This window comes from Muntiacus reevesi, chromosome 9 (assembly GCF_963930625.1).
Source record: "Muntiacus reevesi chromosome 9, mMunRee1.1, whole genome shotgun sequence".
Classification (NCBI taxonomy): domain Eukaryota; kingdom Metazoa; phylum Chordata; class Mammalia; order Artiodactyla; family Cervidae; genus Muntiacus; species Muntiacus reevesi.
The window spans coordinates 10,782,342-10,802,015 of NC_089257.1; the positions used below are offsets into that span (position 1 = coordinate 10,782,342).

The following is a 19,674-nucleotide window of genomic DNA, read 5'->3' on the forward strand; positions in this document are numbered from 1 at the left end:
TCCCATCATAGAAAAGGCAAGAAATTCAGGCAAACATCTGCTTCATTGACTACACTATAGCCTTTGATGGTGTAGATCACAGCAAACTATGGAAAATTCTTAAAGAGATGGGAATACCAGGCCACCTTACCTGTCTTCTGAGAAAGCTGTTTGCAGGTCAAGAAGCAGCAGTTAGAATTGAACACGAAACAGTGGACTGGCTCCAAACTGGGCAAGGAGTGTGCAAAGACTGCATATTGTCACCCTGCCTTTTAACTTCTATGCAGAGTGGTGTTGTTGCTGTCAGTCACCCAGTCATGTCCGGCTCTTTGTGACTCTGTGGGCTGCAGCATGCTAAAGCCTCCCTGTCCCTCACATTCTCTTGGAGTTTGCCCAAGTTCATGTTTATTGCAACCGTGATGCCATCCAGCAATCTCATCCTCTGATGTCCATTTCTTCTTCTGCCCTCTATCTTTCCCAGCATCAGGGACTTTCCAATGAGTCGTCTGTTTGCATCAGATGACCAAAATCCTGGGGTTTCGGCTTCAGCATTAGTCCTTCCAGTGAATATTCAGGATTGATCTCCCCTTAGACTGACTGGTGATCTTCTTCTTGTCCAACAGACTTTCAGGAGTCTTCTCCAGCACCACAGTTTGAAGGGATCAATTCTTTGGCATTATGCATTCTTTACTGTCCAGCTTTCACAACCATATGTAACCACTGGGAAGACCGTAGTCTTGACTATCCAGACCTTTGTTGGCAGAGTAATGTCTTTGTATTTCAACACACTGGATAGGTTTATCATCACTTTCCTGCCAAGAAGCAATCATCAGCCCTCACCATGGCAGCAGTCACCATCTGCAGTGATTTTGAAGCCCAGGAAGGGGAAATCTGTCACTACTTTCCAACTTCTCCCCTTCTATTTGCCATGCAGTAATAGGGCCAGATCCCATGATCTTAGTTTCTTTTGATATTTGGTCTTAAGCCAGTTCTTTCACTCTCCTCCTTCACTCCACAGAGTACATGATGCTAAATGCTGAGCTAGATGACTCGCAAGCTGGAGTCAAGATTGCCAGTAGAAATAACAATCTCAGGTATGCAGATGACACAACCTTAAAGGCAGAAAGTAAAAAGGAATTAAAGAACCTCTTGATGGAGGTGAAAGATGAGAGTGAAAAAGCTGGCTTAAAACTCAACATTCAGGAAAAAATAAGATAATGGAATCCAATTCTGTCACTTCCTGGCAATTAAAAGGGGGACAGGTGGAAACAGTGGCAGATTTAATTTTCTTGTGTGCATGTTAATTCACTTCAGTTGTGCCTGACCCTTTTTGACCCCAGGGACTGTAGCCTGCCAGGCTCCTCCATCCATGGGATTCTCCAGGCAAGATTGTCATCATCTCCTCCAGGGGATCTTCCTAACCCAGGGATTGAAACTGCATTTCTTATGTCTCCTGTGTCGGCAGGTGGGTTCTTTACCACTAATTTTCCTTAATTTTCTTGGTCTTCAAAACTGCTGTGGCCTGTGACTGCATCCATCAAATTAAAAGATACTTACTCCTTGGAAGAAAGACAATTACAAACCTAGACAATTTATTTAAAAGCAGAGACATCACTTTGCTGACAAAGGTCTATATAGTGAAAGCTATGGATTTTCCAGTAGTCATGGACTGTTGTGAGATTGGGACCATAAAGAAGGTTGAGTGTTGAAGAATTGATGCTTTTGAAATGTGGTGTTGGAGAAAACTCCTGAGAAGCCCTCAGACTGCAAGGAGATCAAATCAGTCAATCCTAATGGAAATCCTAAAGGAATATTCAACTCTGAATATTCTTTGGAAGGACTAATGCTGAAGCTGAAGCTCAATACTTTGGTCACTTCATGCAAAGAACCAACTCATTGAAAAAATCTTGATGCTGAGAAAGATTGAGGGAAAGAGTAGAAGAGGGCAGTAGAGGATGAGATGATTGGATGGCATCACCAACTCAATGGACATGAGTTTGAACAAACTCCAGGAGATACTGAAAGACAGGGAAGCCTGACATGCTGCTGTCCATGGGGTCACAAAGAGTTGGACACGACTCAGAGACTGAACCAGAACAATCCTAATCCCATGATATTTGCATATATTTTGGACTATCATGCTACATAGTTTATGTCTGCATCATAAACCTATTAATGAAGTCACCTTAGTTCTTAAATTTATTTTTTAATTTATGATCAAATGTGCATAATAAAATGTACAATTTTAACCATATTAAAGCAGCATTAGTTTAATTCACAATGTTATGCAAGCATTACCATGTCTGTATCCAGAACTTTTCCAGCTTCTCAGACTAAAATTCTGCAATCATCAAACAAAACTTTCCAATTTCAGTCACTGAGCCCCAGGCAAACACGTTTCTACTTTCTGTTTATGATTTGCCTTTCTAAGTGTCTCAGTCAAGTGGAATCAAACAATATTTAGATTTTTTGTGACTGATTTTGTCACTTAATGTCATATAATATCCTAAAGACACATGCAAGGTTTATTTCTAGACTCTGTGTTTTACTCCATTAGTCTGTTGTCCATATTTATTCTAACACTAGCGCTGTGATTACTATAGCTTTGTAGTATGTTTTGCAATCTGGAAGTATGAGACTTCCAACCTTCTTATTTTTCAAAATTGTTTTGACAATTTGGAGTCTTGAGATTCTTATGAATTTTATCATGAATTATTCTATTTCAGTGAAAAATAGGTTGGAATTTTGATAGGGTTTGTACTAAACCTGTAGATCCCTGGAGGTAGCATTAACATCTTAATATTATTAAATATTCTAGCTTATAAATATCTTCCCATATATGTGTGCATTCTGCAATATCTCTGACTAATGTTTTGCTGTTTTTAGTTTATACGACTATTGTTCTATGGTGGTGTTTATTCTTAATTATTTTATTCATTTTGGTGCTGTTGTAAATGGAATGGAATTATTTTCTTAATTTCTCCTTGGTTGGTTCATGATCATACGAAAATTCAACATTTACAAAAACTCTCAGCAAGTTTGAAATAGAAGGAGAGTACCTCGACCTAATGAAGTCCACGTTTGACAGATCCACAGCTAACATCATCCTCACCATTGAAAGATTTAAACCTTCCCTTTAATATCAGAAAGAGGACAAGAGGGCTCATGCTGAGAAAGCTTTTTAAACACAGTACTGCCATAAAAATTCCTGTGAAAAATTCAGGGCTTTCTATGTAAAGCTACTGTCACCTCCGAAGTGAGATAATTTTATTTATTAATTTTTATTTAGCTTTCCGTCCTGTAACACTCTCTCTAATGGCTCTCTAAGTGGCTCTCTCTAAGTGGCTCTCCCACAGAGCCACTTCCTCTCCTTTAAATCACAGATTAAATATCCTCTCCTAAGGGAGGACTTCAGTTCGGTTCAGTCGCTCAGTCGTGTCCGCCTCTTTGCGACCCCATGGACTGCAAGCATGCCAGGCTTCACTGTCCATCACCAACTCCCAGAATCTACTCAAACTCAGGCCCATGCGTCGGTGATGCCACCCGTCTCACCCTCTGTCATCCCCTGCTCCTTCCGCCTTCAATATTTCCCAGCATCATGGTTTTTTCCAATGAGTCGGTTCTTCGCATCAGGTCGCGAAAGTATTGGAGTTTCAGCTTCAGCATCAAATTCTTCCTCTGTTTTGTCGCAGTACTCTAGTTCTTATATTGCAAGGCATAAATAAGAACACAAGTATTTTATTAAATGTCTCCTTCTTTATTTTTTTATTAAATGTTTCCTTCTTTTTTTTTGACTCCTATATAAGAAAATAAGATTCTTGCAAGAAAAATTTTTACATGATTTTCCCCCAGGTTTTGCTAATTGCTGTATCCTTATGCATAGCAAAATTGCAGGCGTGAAAGAGGTGGCTTAACATTTAAAAAATTAATAACTGGATATATAATTAGCTATTAGTTATTTTATTTTAAGGTGTTTAATTCTGTTTTTTGATATAACTTTTATATGTCTAAACAAAATTTAACATGATTAAATTGCATATTAAATAAATGGAAAGAAATTGATGCTATAGCAGGTGGGGAAATACATGACAAGTTCACTGAAGAAAAATGACTGGGTTTATATATTATTCTTGATTGCCTTTATTTATTTATTTATTTATTTTTTTTACTGTTTGAAATTCTTTATTTTTTTCATTTATTTTTATTAGTTGGAGGCTAATTACTTTACAATATTGTAGTGGTTTTTGCCATACGTTGACATGAATTAGCCATGGATTTAATGTGTTCCCCATCCCGATCCCCCCTCCCACCTCCCTCTCCACCCCATCCCTTTGGGTCTTCCCAGTGCACCAGCCCTGAGCACTTGTCTCATGCATCCAACCTGGGCTGGTGATCTGTTTCACCCTTAATAATATACATGTTTCGATGCTGTTCTCTCAGAACACCCCACCCTCGCCTTCTCCCACAGAGTCCAAAAGTCTGTTCTGTACATCTGTGTCTCTTTTTCTCTCTCACATATAGGGTTATCGTTACCATCATTTTAAATTCCATCTATATGCGTTAGTATACTGTATTGGTCTTTATCTTTCTGGCTTACTTTACTCTGTATAATGGGCTCCACTTTCATCCATCTCATTAGAACTGATCCAAATGCATTCTTTTTAATGGCTGAGTAATATTCCATGGTGTATATACCACAGCTTCCTTATCCATTCATCTGCGGATGGGCATCTAGGTTGCTTCCATGTCCCGGCTATTATAAACAGTGCTGCGATAAACATTGGGGTGCACATGTCTCTTTCAGATCTGGTTTCCTCGGTGTGTATGCCCAGGAGTGGGATTGCTGGGTCATATGGCCGTTCTGTTTCCAGTTTTTTAAGAAATCTCCACACTGTTTTCCATAGTGGCTGTACTAGTTTGCATTCCCACCAACAGTGTAAGAGGGTTCCCTTTTCTCCACACCCTCTCCAGCATTTATTGCTTGTAGACTTTTGAATAGCAGCCATCCTGACTGGCGTGTAATGGTACCTCATTGTGGTTTTGATTTGCATTTCTCTGATAATGAGAAAAATTTGATTGCCTTTAGTCTCAAAAGGATTCTAAATCACTTTTGAGAATGTTGGACCTTTTTTTTCCCCCAAGTTGGACCTTTCTGACATGAATTATGTGACTTGGTGTGTTACATCTTTACATATAGACGACATTTAAAAACTTTGGGGAAAATCCAAGTGAGCTAATTAAATAACATTCCAGTTCCAAAACTCAATAATAATTGCAGCTGGAAGGGATAAAATATCCCGTGATCTTCACTCCTAAGAAGAAGATGATAATCGCTTAGTAACTGGCATTGATTTTTCCAAAAGCTTGTAAGTATGACAATTCATGGCAATATCTTTCAAAATCTTAGATTAACTAATCTGACCATGTTAACTTGACAGAGTGAGAAAGGCTAAATAGCCAAATGCTATTTTTCTTTTTCAAGTTAGTAGAAAGAAATTACTTGTGAAAAAATCTCCCTGGGAAATGGCTACTTGATATCTTCTATGTATATATAGGATTTCTTGGTCATTTTGATAAATTTCCTAACATGATAAACTTTTGTTTTTCTGTATGTACCTTATTTGAAATTCCTTTCAAATAATCTATAGTGCACGTAAAAATGACTTGAATAATTATAAGACTCCATGAAGAAAATGTAAAGTCAAATGAAATAAAATATATTCTCAAATAATAAGGCAACCTTTTGCCATCTGTCATTACACTGGATGAAAAATAATTCCTAGTGTATATGTGTAACTTAAAGTCATCATTCAGATTTTGAACAAGTCTCCAAAGGTAAGACTAGTGGTCAGTCGTGGGAACCAGAATCATAAGTGTGGGACTTTCTTTGTTGTATAAGAAGCTATATTACTTTGAAATCAATTAAACTTAGGTTCAATTCTAGATATACCACTTAAAATTTGTTATTTGAGGAAAATGAAAGAGATATTCTGAGTACTAGTTTCTTCCATTATAAAATGGGAATTCCAGTTCTTGTTACTCTAAATATTTAATGTGATACATTAAATTATGAGTGTGTGATTGCAGTATAAGGTTAAGAATTTTCAGCAGCAGCATGATGTCATCAGAATAAAATTTGAAAGGACAATTTGGGTTGCTTTGGGAGAATCAGGTTTTGGAGGCCAGAATAAACATGGGGAGGTTTGGCAGTAGGCTACTGCAGTAGACCAGGAAGAAAGTAAGAAATAGGATATGATCAAACTTGTGATATATTTTGAAAGTAGAGGAAAGAGGAATTAAAGTTTTATGAGACTATCAGTGAGTGAAGAGCACTGAATTTTTTTTTTGTCTGAATAAGAGCATGGAAAATAATAGGATTTAATACATAAACATGGAACACCTGTTTAAGTTTTGTATAGGAAATGTTTATAGTAGAACTTTTAAAAGTTGGTTTTATAAATACTACACTGTCATTAAATTGTATGTCAGAATTAGATATGTTGCATATATGCGTTTGAAAATTAGAGGAGAAATAGGGACTGATACAAAATGAGACTGTAGCATTTATTGGTCAGGAGAAGGGAAATATCCAACTAAAGACCTAAGAAGTGTCAGTGAGGTTTGAGACAATTCAGGACAAGGATCTTCTGTTCACAGTTTGATCTCCCTACACTGAAAAATCCCATGGACAGAGGAGCCTGGCGGGCTACAGTCTATGGGTTGCAAAGAGTAGGACACGACTGAGCGACTAGACAGAGAGGGGAAAGGATCTTCTATTCACTGTTTGACCTCCCTACACTGATTATGTAAATTACCTTAACTGGGTTTCATTTACTATGATTTCTGACTCTGTAAATGATGCACCTTTTTATGGAGTTCTCTTCCCATCTTTTTTATTTTTTCAATTTTTCTTTTTAATCTCAGCCATAGCATTTCTTCCTCCAGGAAGCCTTCTTTGATTATAGTTTGTTATACTCCTATACTGTGACCCTAAGCACTGTGTAAACATGCATTTTAAAGAAGTAGTCTCTCAGCCGTGTCCAACTCTCTGACTGCTTGGACTATAGTTCACCAGGCTCCTCTCTCCATGGAATTTTCCAGGCAAGAATAATAGAGTGGGTTGCCCTTCCTGCCTCCAATGGATCTTAACAACCCAGGAATCAAACCTGGGTCTCCTGCACTGTGGGCAGATTCTTTACCATTTGAGCACCAGAGAAGCCAAATATTAGTGGCACTTATAACTTGGATTTGGAATTGCCTAATTCCTTGTTATGTACCATATCATTGAGGGAAAGAAACTACCTTATTCAACTTGGTAATCAAATGGCCATGACATATAAGACACAAATAGATGTTCTATATACATCCCTCTAATGAATGGGTAAATAAACAATTATACATGGAAGTGTTTTCCCCTTCAAGTGTTTTTTTTTTTTTTTTTCCCCCAGTTTAAGTGTGTTTTTGTTTTTCCCTTGTCTTTTAGATCAACTGCTTCTAATAACTGAACTCAGCTTCTGTCCAGACTGGATGGAACCAAGGAACAATGTAACTTACTTTGTCCTCCTGGGTCTCACTCAGAATCCAAAGGAACAGAAAGTCCTTTCTGTTATGTTCTTGATCTTCTATATTTTGACCCTGGTAGGCAACCTGCTCATTATTATGACTATAACTGTCAGTAAGACCCTGAACTCACCAATGTATTTTTTTCTTGCTAGCTTATCGTTTATGGATGTCACTTATTCTTCTTGTATTACCCCTAGAATGATTTCAGACTTGTTCTTAGGGGAAAAAATCATATCATTTGAATCTTGCATGACCCAACTCTTTACAGAGCACTTCTTTGGTGCTTCAGAGATTGTGCTTCTGCTGGTGATGGCCTATGACCGCTATGTGGCCATCTGTAAGCCCTTGCATTATCTGGTGATCATGAGGCAGAGGGTGTGTGTTTTACTGCTGGTGGTGTCCTGGGTTGGAGGTTTTCTGCACTCAGTGATTCAACTCAGCACTGTTTACGGGCTCCCATTCTGTTGCCCCAATGTCATTGATCACTTCATCAGTGACATGTTCCCTTTATTGAAACTCGTCTGTACTGACACCTATGTCACTGGCATCTTAGTGTTGGCCAATGGAGGACTGATCTGCACGGTTGGGTTTCTGCTCTTACTCGTCTCCTACGGAGTCATCCTGCACTCTCTGAAGAACCTGAGTCAGGAAGGGAGGCGGAAAGCCCTCCAGACCTGTGGCTCCCACATCACTGTGGTTGTCTGCTTCTTTGTTCCCTGCATATTTGTAAATGCAAGACCTGCTAAGACCTTCCCCATTGACAAATCATTGAGTGTGTTTTATACAGTCATCAGTCCCATGCTGAACCCATTAACCTACAGTCTAAGAAATTCTGAGTTAAGTAATTCCATGAAGAACGTCTGGAGAAGGAACATCATAGCTCATTTTAACTAAGTGCATCAGTTACTATGAAAGGAGTCGTTTGACATCAGCGGCCATTTCCTTTGAATGCAAAAGTCATTTTGTGTTTAGCCCCTCAGTTGTGTCCAACTATCTGCGACCCCGTGAACTGTAGCCCGCTAGGCTTCTCTGCCCATGGGATTCTCCAGAGAAGAACACTAGAGTGGGCTGCCATGTCCTCCTCCAGGGGATCTTCCCAACCCATGGATCAAACCCAGGTCCCCCACTTTGCTGGCAGATTCTTTACCATCTGAGCCACCAGTGAAGGCATTTTGCAGTTTGATTCTTGTTTCTCTTTCTTCAACTAATTTATGATAATTATAATTAGAGATTACAATTGTACAACTCTGCTATCAATAACAGCTTTTCTCCCTACTAGAATGTAAAGTCTATAATTATTTGTCCATCTCTGTACCTAGAATGATATAATGCCTACATAGCAAAGAGTCACCTCGGAAGCCCAACCATTTATGGATATATATTTTTTACTCGTTTTCATGAAAGAAAAAGTAAAAATGATGCTGCAGTTCATGGGGTAGCAAAGAGTTGGACACGACTTACAGACTGAAAGCAACAACAACTCTTTTTCAGGACAGATCCATTTTTATTTAGATTCTTATCATGTAAATGAAATTTTAATTTATATAATTTAAAGTATTTAAGTCTATATATATTGCCTTCTGTACTAAATTTCAGTTGCATTATACACAAAATTTTTAACTTAATGCTTTTCCTGTTTACAAGAAAATTTGAAGTAAAACAGGTATTAATAAACTGCAGTGATGGAAACCAAACAATATGACATGAAGTGTCAAATGAATTTGCTATTTTTTTCTCAGCATTTTCCAGCCCTAATTGTTGGCCCTAAATCTGTTTCTTTTCATCTGGTAATAATCTTTGCAAATGCAAATGTAATTAACATACAGGTATTTTTTTCTTTCTATATATGTAACACTTGCTTTTACTATTCAACGTCTTGAAAATGTTTCCATTTCAGTCCATATATTTCATACATGCACGCTCAGTTGCTTGTAGTTTCTGACTGCTTGAGTTACCGTGGACTGTAGACTGCCAGGCCCCTCTGTCCACGGAATTTCCCAGGCAAGAATTTTGGAGTGGGTTGCCATTTCCTACTCCCGGTGATCTTCCCAATCCAGGATCAAACTTGTGTCTTCTGCATCTCCTGCATTTACCAATGTGCCACCTGGGAAGCCCAAGTCCAAATATATATATATATATATATCTTATTTAACATATATATATATATATATATATATATATATATATATATCTTAATTTTCTTATGGTACAAAGTTCTCCTTATAAATTTATACAAAAATTAACATGCACATTTCTCTTCATGTGGTTGCTAAATGTTTTTATAACAAATAATATTCCAATAAATACAAGCTTTATATATGTGAAAGTATGAGTTCATAGGCATAGGATTGTTCCTATGATATTTGAACCAATGATCAGGTAATATATGAATTTAAGATGTTGATATTGATAGCTCTTGCCAAACTACCATACTTGAGGTTGTTTAAATAGTTACAGTCTTGTCCACTCTATGAGAATTCTTTTGTCCACATCTCAATGACCAGTACCTGGTAAGTATTTATGACATTTGATTAAAGTAACTCATACTTTACCCACAACCCTTTTGATATAATTGAATTTGATTATCTTTCCATATGTTTATTTTTATTTGTATTATTTTTGTGTGAATTTATGTGTATATAAATATACAGAATTATATACATATATTCATTCAAATTTTATCTATTTCACTCAATGGTTAATCTTTTCCATACTAAATTTTATGAAATATTTATATACTAAAGAAACGATCACTTTTACCACTGCGTGTATAGTTAATATTTTCTGGTTATATGTTTTTAAGTTTTTAAACTCTGTAGAATGCTTTTTGCATGTAATTGTTTTACATTTGGTATTCAATTTTTAACATTTTTTTACCTTGCTTAGAAAGATTTTCGCCATTCCACTTGTGTCAAATATTCTTAAATTTTTTTCAGAGTTTAATTTTAAAAGCATTTTTATATCTTATGTTAAAAATTTTGATTCTTCTCAAATTTATTTTGGTTTAGGAGTTAAATGGGGATTGAAATTTTGGTGGTTTCTCTATATTTTTTGGTTTTTAAAAAATAGTTGCATGATTATCTTTTGGCCATTAATTTGAAATCATGATTATTATATCCTGAAATCCCAACCTATTTGGATCCAGCTTGACACTCTTCTGCTTCACTAATCTCTCTATTCATGTGCAGGCTGACACATAATCGCCATAATATGTAAGATATCTTGATCTGTGAGGAGACTCGCAGTCTCTCATTACTGTTCTTTCTCACAGATATGTCTAGACTTAGATATTTCTATTTCAAAATTATTAAAAAATTAATGATAAATTTAATGTAATTAAAATAAATGATGTAGGTTAAAACTAAAGTTAAAATTAAGTTAAAAGAAATTTAAATGAGGTCGGACGTCCTTGGTGGCTCAGATGTTAAAATGTCTGCTTGCAATGCGGGAGACCTGGGTTCGATCCCTGAGTCGGGAAGTTCCCCTGGAGAAGGGAATGGCAAATCACTTCAGTGTTCTTGCCTGGAAAACCCCATGGACAGAGGAGCCTAGCGGGCTGCAGTCCGTGATACCCCAAGAGTCAGACACGACTGAGCAGCTGAATCACCACGTATTTAACACAGATTATGACAAGTCCTACTGTATAGCACAGGGAACTCTACCCAATATTTTGTAATAAACTAAATGGGAAAGAAATTGAGAGAGAGTAGTCACATGCGTGTGCATAACCCAGTCACTGCTGTAGACCGCAAGCCAGCACGTTGCTAACCCCGGACTCTAACAGGGCTTCCGGCTGGCTCTGTGGGAGAGAACCCGCCCGCCATGCAAGAGCTGCAGGAGAGGCGGGCTGGATCCCCGGATGGGGCAGATCCCATGGAGGAGGGCACGCATCCCAATCCAGTATCCTCGTCAGGAGCATCCCACGGACAGAGGAGTCAGCGGGCTGCAGTCCACAGGTTTACAAAGAGTGGGACATGACTGAAGCCACCGAGCACGCAAGCAGGCACGCCCCAAATTAAAATAAAAATTTAAAAGTAACAATTTTGCTTCAGTAGTTTTGCCACTGTATTGACATATGTACCTCTTAAATTCCCCAGATGTATCTGAAGCCAATGATATTTGCCTTTACTTTGGGCTATCATGCTATATACTCTATGTTCATATCATAAGGTCATGAGGTCATCTTAGTTCTTAAATTTACTTATTAAATTATGGCTGAATATCCATAATAAATTCATAACTTTAATCATTTTAAAGTGGCATTAAGTTAATTCTCATTGTTATGCAATTATTACCACTGTCTATATCCAGAACTTTTCCAACTTCTCAAACTGAAATGCTAAAACCATTAAAGAAAATTCTCCATTTCCCCTCACTGACCTGTGGGCGGCCACCATTCGACTTTTGGTCGATGATTTGATTAAGTGTCTCGGTCATGTGGAATCATACAATATTTGTTTTTTTGTGACTGCCTTTTTTTTTTCACTTAATGTCATATTATATCCTTTTTCCATAAAATACTCTTGGTGATTGAAAATTATCTGGGACAAATACAAAAGCTTATTTCTAGACTCTTTTTACTCCATTAGTCTGTTGTTCATCTTTATCCCAATACTAGTGCTGTGTTACTGTAGCTTTGTAGTATGTTTTAGAATCAGGAATTATGAAACCTCCAACTTTCTTCATTTTCAAAACTGTTTTGACAATTTTGAAGTCCTTGATATTCCATATGAATTTTATCATGAATTTTTTACTTCTGCAAAAAACATTTTTGAGTTTTGATAGAGAATGTCCTGAATCTTTAGATCACTTGAAGTAATATTAACATCTAAATACTATTAAATATTCTAGTTGTTAAATGTTTTCCCATATATGTGCATGTTCTAGAAATACTTTAACATTTTGTGATTTTCAGTTTACAAGACTTTTGCCTCATTGGTTAAGTTTGCTGTTAATATTTTGTTCTTTTTGGTGATTTTTAACTGAAATTAATTTCTTAATTTCTCCTTGATGTGATTACAACCATTTAAAAACTATACATCTTTTCAAAAGCAACTCTTAGCAAGTTGGAAATAAAAGGGATGTCAGGTTAGTCCAGTTCAGTTGCTCAGTCATGTCCTACTGCTTGTGATCCCATGAATCGCAGCACGCCAGGCCTCCCTGTCCATCATCAACTCCCAGAGCTTACTCAAACTCATGTCCATCGAGTCAGTGATGCCATTCAACCATCTCATCCTCTATCATCCCCTTCTCCTCCTGTCAATCCCTTCCAGCATCAAGGTCTTCTCCAATGAGTCAGTTATTCGCATCAGGTGGCCAAAGTATTGGAGTTTCAGCTTCAACATCAGTCCTTCCAATGAACACCCAGGACTGATGTCCTTTAGGAGGGACTGGTTGGATCTCCTTGCAGTCCAAGGGACTCTCAAGAGTCTTCTCCAACACCACAGTTCAAAAGCCTCAATTCTTCAGCACTCAGCTTGCTTTTTAGTTCAACTCTCACATCCATACATGACCACTGGAAAAACCATAGCTTTGACTAGATGGAATTTGTTGGCAAAATAATGTTTCTGCTTTTTAATATGCTGTGTAGGTTGGTCATAGCTTTTCTTCCAAGGAGTAAGCGTCCTTTTATTTCCTTTTATTTCATGGCTGTAATCGCCATCTACAGTGATTTGGGAGCATAAAAAACTAAAGCCTGCCACTATTTCCACTGTTTATCCATATATTTGCCATGGAATGATGGGACCAGATGCTAAGTTTTCTGAATGTTGAGATTTAAGTCAATTTTTTCACTCTCCTCTTTCACTTTCATCAAGAGGATCCTTAGTTCTTCTTCTAATTCTGCCATAAGAGTGGTGTCATCTGTATATCTGAGGTTATTGATATTTCCCCCAGCAATCTTGATTCCAGCTTGTGCTTCCTCCAGCCCAGCATTTCTCGTGATGTACTCTGCATATAAGTTAAATAAGCAGGGTGACAATATACAGCCTTGACGTACTCCTTTTCCTATTTGGAACCAGTCTGTTATTCCATGTCCAGTTCTAACTGTTGCTTCCTGACCTGCATATAGGTTTCTCAAGAGGCAGGTCAGGTGGTCTGGTATTCCCATCTCTTGAAGAATTTTCCACAATTTTTTGTGATCCACACAGTCAAAGGCTTTTGCATAGTCAATAAAACATAGATAAATGTTTTTCTGGAACTCTCTTGCCTTTCTGATCATCCAGCAGATGTTGGCAATTTGATCTCTGGTAGGTCTACCCTTTCTAAAACCAGCTTGAACATCTGGAAGTTTATGGTTCACGTATCACTGAAACCTGGCTTGGAGAATTTTGAGCCTTACTTTACTAGCATGTGAGATGAGTGCAATTGTGCGGTAGTTTGAGCATTCTTTGGCATTGCTTTTCTTTGGAATTGGAATGAAAACTGAGCTTTTCCAGTTCTGTGGCCACTCCTGAGTATTCCAAATTTGCTGGCATATTAAGTGCAGGACTTTCACAGCATCATCTTTTAGGATTTCATCACCTCCACTAGCTTTGTTTGTAGTGATACTTCCTAAGGCCCACTTAACTTCACATTCTGGGAAATCTGGCTCTAGCTGAGTGTTCATACCATCGTGATTATCTGGGTCATGAAGATCTTTTCTGTACAGTTCTTCTGTGTATTCTTGCCACCTCTTCTTAATATTTTCTGCTTCTCTTAGGTCCATACCATTTCTGTCCTTTATTGTGCTCATCTTTGTATGTATACCAGATTGCCCTTGATATCTCTAATTTTCTTGAAGAGATCTCTAGTCTTTCCCATTCTATTGTTTTCCTCTATTTCTTTGCACTGATCACTGAGGAAGGCTTTCTTATCTCTTCTTGCCATTCTTTGGAACTCTGCATTCAAATAGGATTATCCTTCCTTTTATCCTTTGCTTTTTGCTTCGCTTCTTTTCACAGCTATTCTTTTTATTTTTCCATTTATTTTTTTTTAAATTTTTTATTTTTCAGTGGGTTTTGTCATACATTGATATGAACCAGCCATAGAGTTACACGAATATATTATCGAGGGTGAAACAGATCACCAGCCCAGGTTGGATGCATGAGACAAGTGCTCGGGGCTGGTGCACTGGGAAGACCCAGAGGGATCGGGTAGAGAGGGAAGTGGGAGGGGGGATTGGGATGGGGAACACATGTAAATCCATGGCTGATTCATGTCAATGTATGGCAAAACCCACTACAATATTGTAAAGTAATTAGCCTCCAACTAATAAAAATTACTTTACAATATTGTAGTGGTTTTTGGCATACATTGGCATGAATCAGCCATGGATTTACATGTGTTCCCCATCCCAATCCCCCCTCCCACCTCCCTCTCTACCCGATCCCTCTGGGTCTTCCCAATGCACCAGGCCCGAGCACTTGTCTCATGCATCCAACCTGGGCTGGTGATCTGTTTCACCCTCGATAATATACATGTTTTGATGCTGTTCTTTCAAAACATCTCACCTTCGCCTTCTCCCACAGAGTCCAAATGTCTGTTCTGTACATCTGTGTCTCTTTTTCTGTTTTGCATATAGGGTTATCATTACCATCTTTCTAAATTCCATATATATGCATTAGTATACTGTATTGGTCTTTATCTTTCTGGCTTACTTCACTTTGTATAATGGGCTCCAGTTTCATCCATCTCATTAGAATTGATTCAAATGTATTCTTAATGGCTGAGTAATATTCCATGGTATATATGTACCACAGCTTCAAAATATATAAGCAATTCCTGCAGCTCAATTCCTGAAAAATAAATGACCCAATCATAAAATGGGCCAAAGAACTAAACAGACATTTTGCCAAAGAAGACATACAGATGGCTAACAAACACATGAAAAGATGCTCAACATCACTCATTATCAGAGAAATGCAAATCAAAACCACAATGAGGTACCATTACACGCCAGTCAGGATGGCTGCTATCCAAAAGTCTACAAGCAATAAATGCTGGAGAGGGTGTGGAGAAAATGGAACCCTCTTACATTGTTGTTGGGAATGCAAACTAGTACAGCCACTAGGGAGAACAGTGTGGAGATTCCTTAAAAAACTGGAAATAGAACTGCCATATGACCCAGCAATCCCACTTCTGGGCATACACACTGAGGAATCCAGATCTGAAAGAGACACGTGCACCCCAATGTTCATCGCAGCACTGTTTATAATAGCCAGGACATGGAAGCAACCTAGATGCCCATCAACAGACGAGTGGATAAGGAAGCTGTGGTACTTATTCACGGCTATTCTTAAGGCCTCCTCAGACAGCCATTTTGCTTTTTTGCATTTCTTTTGCTTGTGGATGCTCTTTATCACTGTCCCCTGTATAAAGTCATGAGAAGGAATGTATCTTGACATGATAAAGTCAGCATGTGACAAACCGATTGCTAACATCTTCCTCAACATTAAAGCTTTAAAGCTTCCACATTAAAATCTGGAAGAAGACAAATGATCACAGTCTCACAAGTCCTTTGTAACATAGTGTTAACATAAAAATTCCTGTGGAAATTTTAGATTTTCCTAAGTATAGCTCCTGTTTTCTGAAGTGAGATAATTTGTTATTAATTTTAATTTAGTTTTGCTGTCTGTAGCAGTGCTTCTAATGGTAGCCATTTCCTTTCCTTTTAATCTCATTTTAAGCATCACTTTTTAAGAAAGAACTTCTCTGATTACATTACCCACAGGAGAATTCTTTCTTTTATTTTCTATCCTGTACTCTATTTCTTATATTACACGCCATGAATACAACTACAATTAATATCTCCTTCTTTATTGTCTAACTTTATTATGAGAAAATAATAAAGGTATGCAGGAAAAAGAAATCTTTACCTCATTTAGCCCAGGTTTATTAATTGCTGTGTCCTTACTTATAGTACAGTTGCTGACATTTACAGAGGTGCCCTACTTTTTTAAAAAAATTACTAATTGTTGAAATTATTAGCTTTAATATATTTAATTGTGTCTTTTGATATGATTTTCATATTTGTACCAAATTTTATGGTGACTAAATTGAGTATTAAATAAAAGTAAAGAAAATCTTGCTATTGCAGGTGGGGAGATACACAACAAGTAAGTTCACTGAAGCAAAATGACTGGGTTGATATTTTATTCTTGATTGGCAGCAGTCTGATAGAGATCTAAAATACTATTTTTTTCCCCCGTGTTGCACTTTTCTGACATGAATTGTGTGATTTGGCTTATTAATATATTTACATATAGATGTTCTTTAAAAATTTTGTGGAAATCCCACTGAATTAATTAAGCAAGAATCAGTCTTGGACACATTCCAAATCTAAGATTCAATAATAATTGCACCTGGAAGGGATGGGGTGTTTCATGATCATCATTCTTAAGTCGAAGAAAATGCTGCCCACTTAGTAACTGGCATCAACTCTTCAGGAGGTCCTTTCTTAGGCTTAAAAAATACAATCTGGCCAAGTCAATGTGACAGAGTGAGAAGGGCTAAGCAATCAAATGCTATTTTTCTTTTTAATGCTATTAGGAAAGAGGTTGCTTATGAAAAATTTCCCTGGGAAATGACTAGTTGCTATCTTCCTATGTTTATATAGGATTTGTTGGCCATTCTGATAAATTTCCTAATGTGATAAACCTTTGTTTTTCTGTGTACACCATGGAATTCTTTTCAAACAATCTACACTTCATATAAAAATGACCTTCTGAATAATGAGAAGAATCCATTTAGAAAATAGACAGTCAAATGACATAATTTTATCCTAAAGTAAAAAGGCATCCTTTGCCCTATACTGTCATACTGGATGAAAGAATTCCAGAGCTTACATTGAGTTAGACCTCATTCTTCAGATTGTGGACAAGCCTCCACAAGGTAAGACTAATGGAGAATACTGGGAGACAGCTTAACAATTGAGTGACTTTATTTATTATGGAAGAAATTAACTTACTTTGAAATAAATGAAACTTAGATTCAATTGCAGATATAGCACTTAAAAATGTGTGACTTTGAGAACAAGATATAGATGTTCTCAGCTTTAGTTTTTTCAGTTATGAAACAGGGATTATAGTCTATGTTACTGTTAATATTAAATGTGATACATTAAACTATGACTGCATGATTGGGATATACTGTAATTCTTTTGAGCAGCAGAGTGATATCTTCAGAATAAGACTGAAAAGGACAATTTGGGCTGCTTCAGGAGAACCAATTTTGGAGGCCAGAATAAACATGGAGAGATTTGGTAGGAGGTTATCACAGTGGACCAGAAAAAAAAAGTATACCAGAAAAAAAATAGAAGGGATTGCAATTTGTGATATATTTTGAAAGTAGCATCAATAGGATTTTTTTAATTTTTATGAGTGAAAATTAAGTGAAGAGCACTGAAATTTTTTATCTGAACAATAACATGGAAAATTATACCATTTAGCAAGATAAATAGGTAATAATTCTTTAAATTTTGTATAGGTAATGCCTATGTTTATTGTGGAAAATAAAAAAGTTTGTTTTATAAATATTAGTTCAGTTCAGTTCAGACTCTTTGTGATCCCAAGAACCACAGCATGCCAGGCCTCCGTGTCCATCACCAACTCCTGGAGTTTACAAATATTAAATTGCGTTCAATTGGATGTCCACAATTAGAGATATATAGTTTGAAAATTAGGAGAGACACAGGGTCTGGAGGCACAAAATTAGACTGTTGCAGTGTTTATTGGTCAGGAAAAGGGAAATATTCACTTAAAGACCTAAGAAGTATCAGTGAGGTCTGGGGCAATTCAGGATAGAAACCTTCTTTTCATGATTTGATCTACTCACATTGATCATGTAAATTACCTTGAGTGAGTCTCACTTTTACACTTTGTGACTTCACTGAAGTCCATTTCTGTCTTTTCTTGCTAATTCACTTAAAAAAAATTCAGCTGAAGCATTAATTCTTCTGGAAATTCTTCTCTGATTCTCTTTTGATTGATATATCCCTGTAATGTGACTCTTAACTTCTGTGAATATCCTTATAACTTAATGCATGGGTCTGGAATTATCTGATCCCTAGTCGTGTGTTATATCATGAGGTCAAGGAACTCTACATTATTCAACTTGGCAATTAAAATCTCAATAACATATTGGACATGAAAAGATTCTCCACACTCGTTCTTATAATTGAATTTGTAACGAAGGATGAAAATTATAATTCACTTAAAAACCTCCCCCTTGTTCTGTAGGCTCACTGCCTCTAACATGTGAACACGGCACCTACACAGACTAGATGGAACCGAGGAGCAATGTGACTTACTTCATCCTCTTGGGCCTCACACAGGACCCGAAGGAGCAGAAAGTCCTCTTTGTTCTGTTCTTGTTCTTCTACGTCTTCACTGTAGTGGGCAACCTGCTCATCGTTGCGACTGTAGCTGTCAGTAAGACCCTGAACTCACCGATGTACTTTTTTCTTGCTAGTTTATCATTTATAGATCTAGTTTATTCCTTTTCTGCTTCCCCCAGATTGATTTCAGACTTGTTCTTTGGGGAGAATACCATATCCTTTGAATCCTGTATGACCCAGCTGTTTACAGAGCACTTTTTAGGTGGATCTGAGATATCCCTTCTGCTGGTGATGGCCTATGACCGCTATGTGGCCATCTGTAAGCCCTTGCATTATCTGGTGATCATGAGGCAGAGGGTGTGTGTTGCGCTGCTGCTGGCATCCTTTGTTGGAGGTTTTCTGCACTCAATTATTCAAGTTGGCACTGTTTATGGGCTCCCATTCTGTTGCCCCAATGTCATTGACCACTTTATCTGTGACATGTTCCCCTTGTTGAAACTCGTCTGTACTGACATCTTTGTCATCGGCATTTTAGAGGTGGCCAATGGAGGACTGATCTGCACTCTTTTGTTTCTGCTCTTACTCGTCTCCTACGGAGTCATCCTGCGCTCTCTGAAGAACCTGAGTCAGGAAGGGAGGCGGAAAGCCCTCCAGACCTGTGGCTCCCACATCACCGTGGTTGTCTGCTTCTTTGTTCCCTGCATTTTCATGTATGCAAGAGTTGCTAAGACCTTCCCTATTGACAAATCATTGAGTGTGTTTTATACAGTCATAAGCCCCATGCTGAACCCATTTATTTATAGTCTAAGAAGTTCTGA

At 37.5% G+C, this 19,674-nt stretch overlaps 1 protein-coding gene across 1 annotated transcript; it reads left to right on the forward strand.

The window, feature by feature from the left end:
* The first annotated feature begins 1,024 nt into the window (after positions 1-1,024).
* Positions 1,025-18,802, forward strand: LOC136175575 (olfactory receptor 4A47-like). The gene is made up of 4 exons (XM_065945840.1): positions 1,025-1,073; positions 7,463-8,124; positions 17,352-17,412; positions 18,759-18,802. The coding sequence occupies exons 1-4, from the start codon at positions 1,025-1,027 to the stop codon at positions 18,800-18,802; spliced, it is 816 nt and encodes a 271-aa protein (XP_065801912.1).
* The last annotated feature ends 872 nt before the right edge of the window (positions 18,803-19,674 follow it).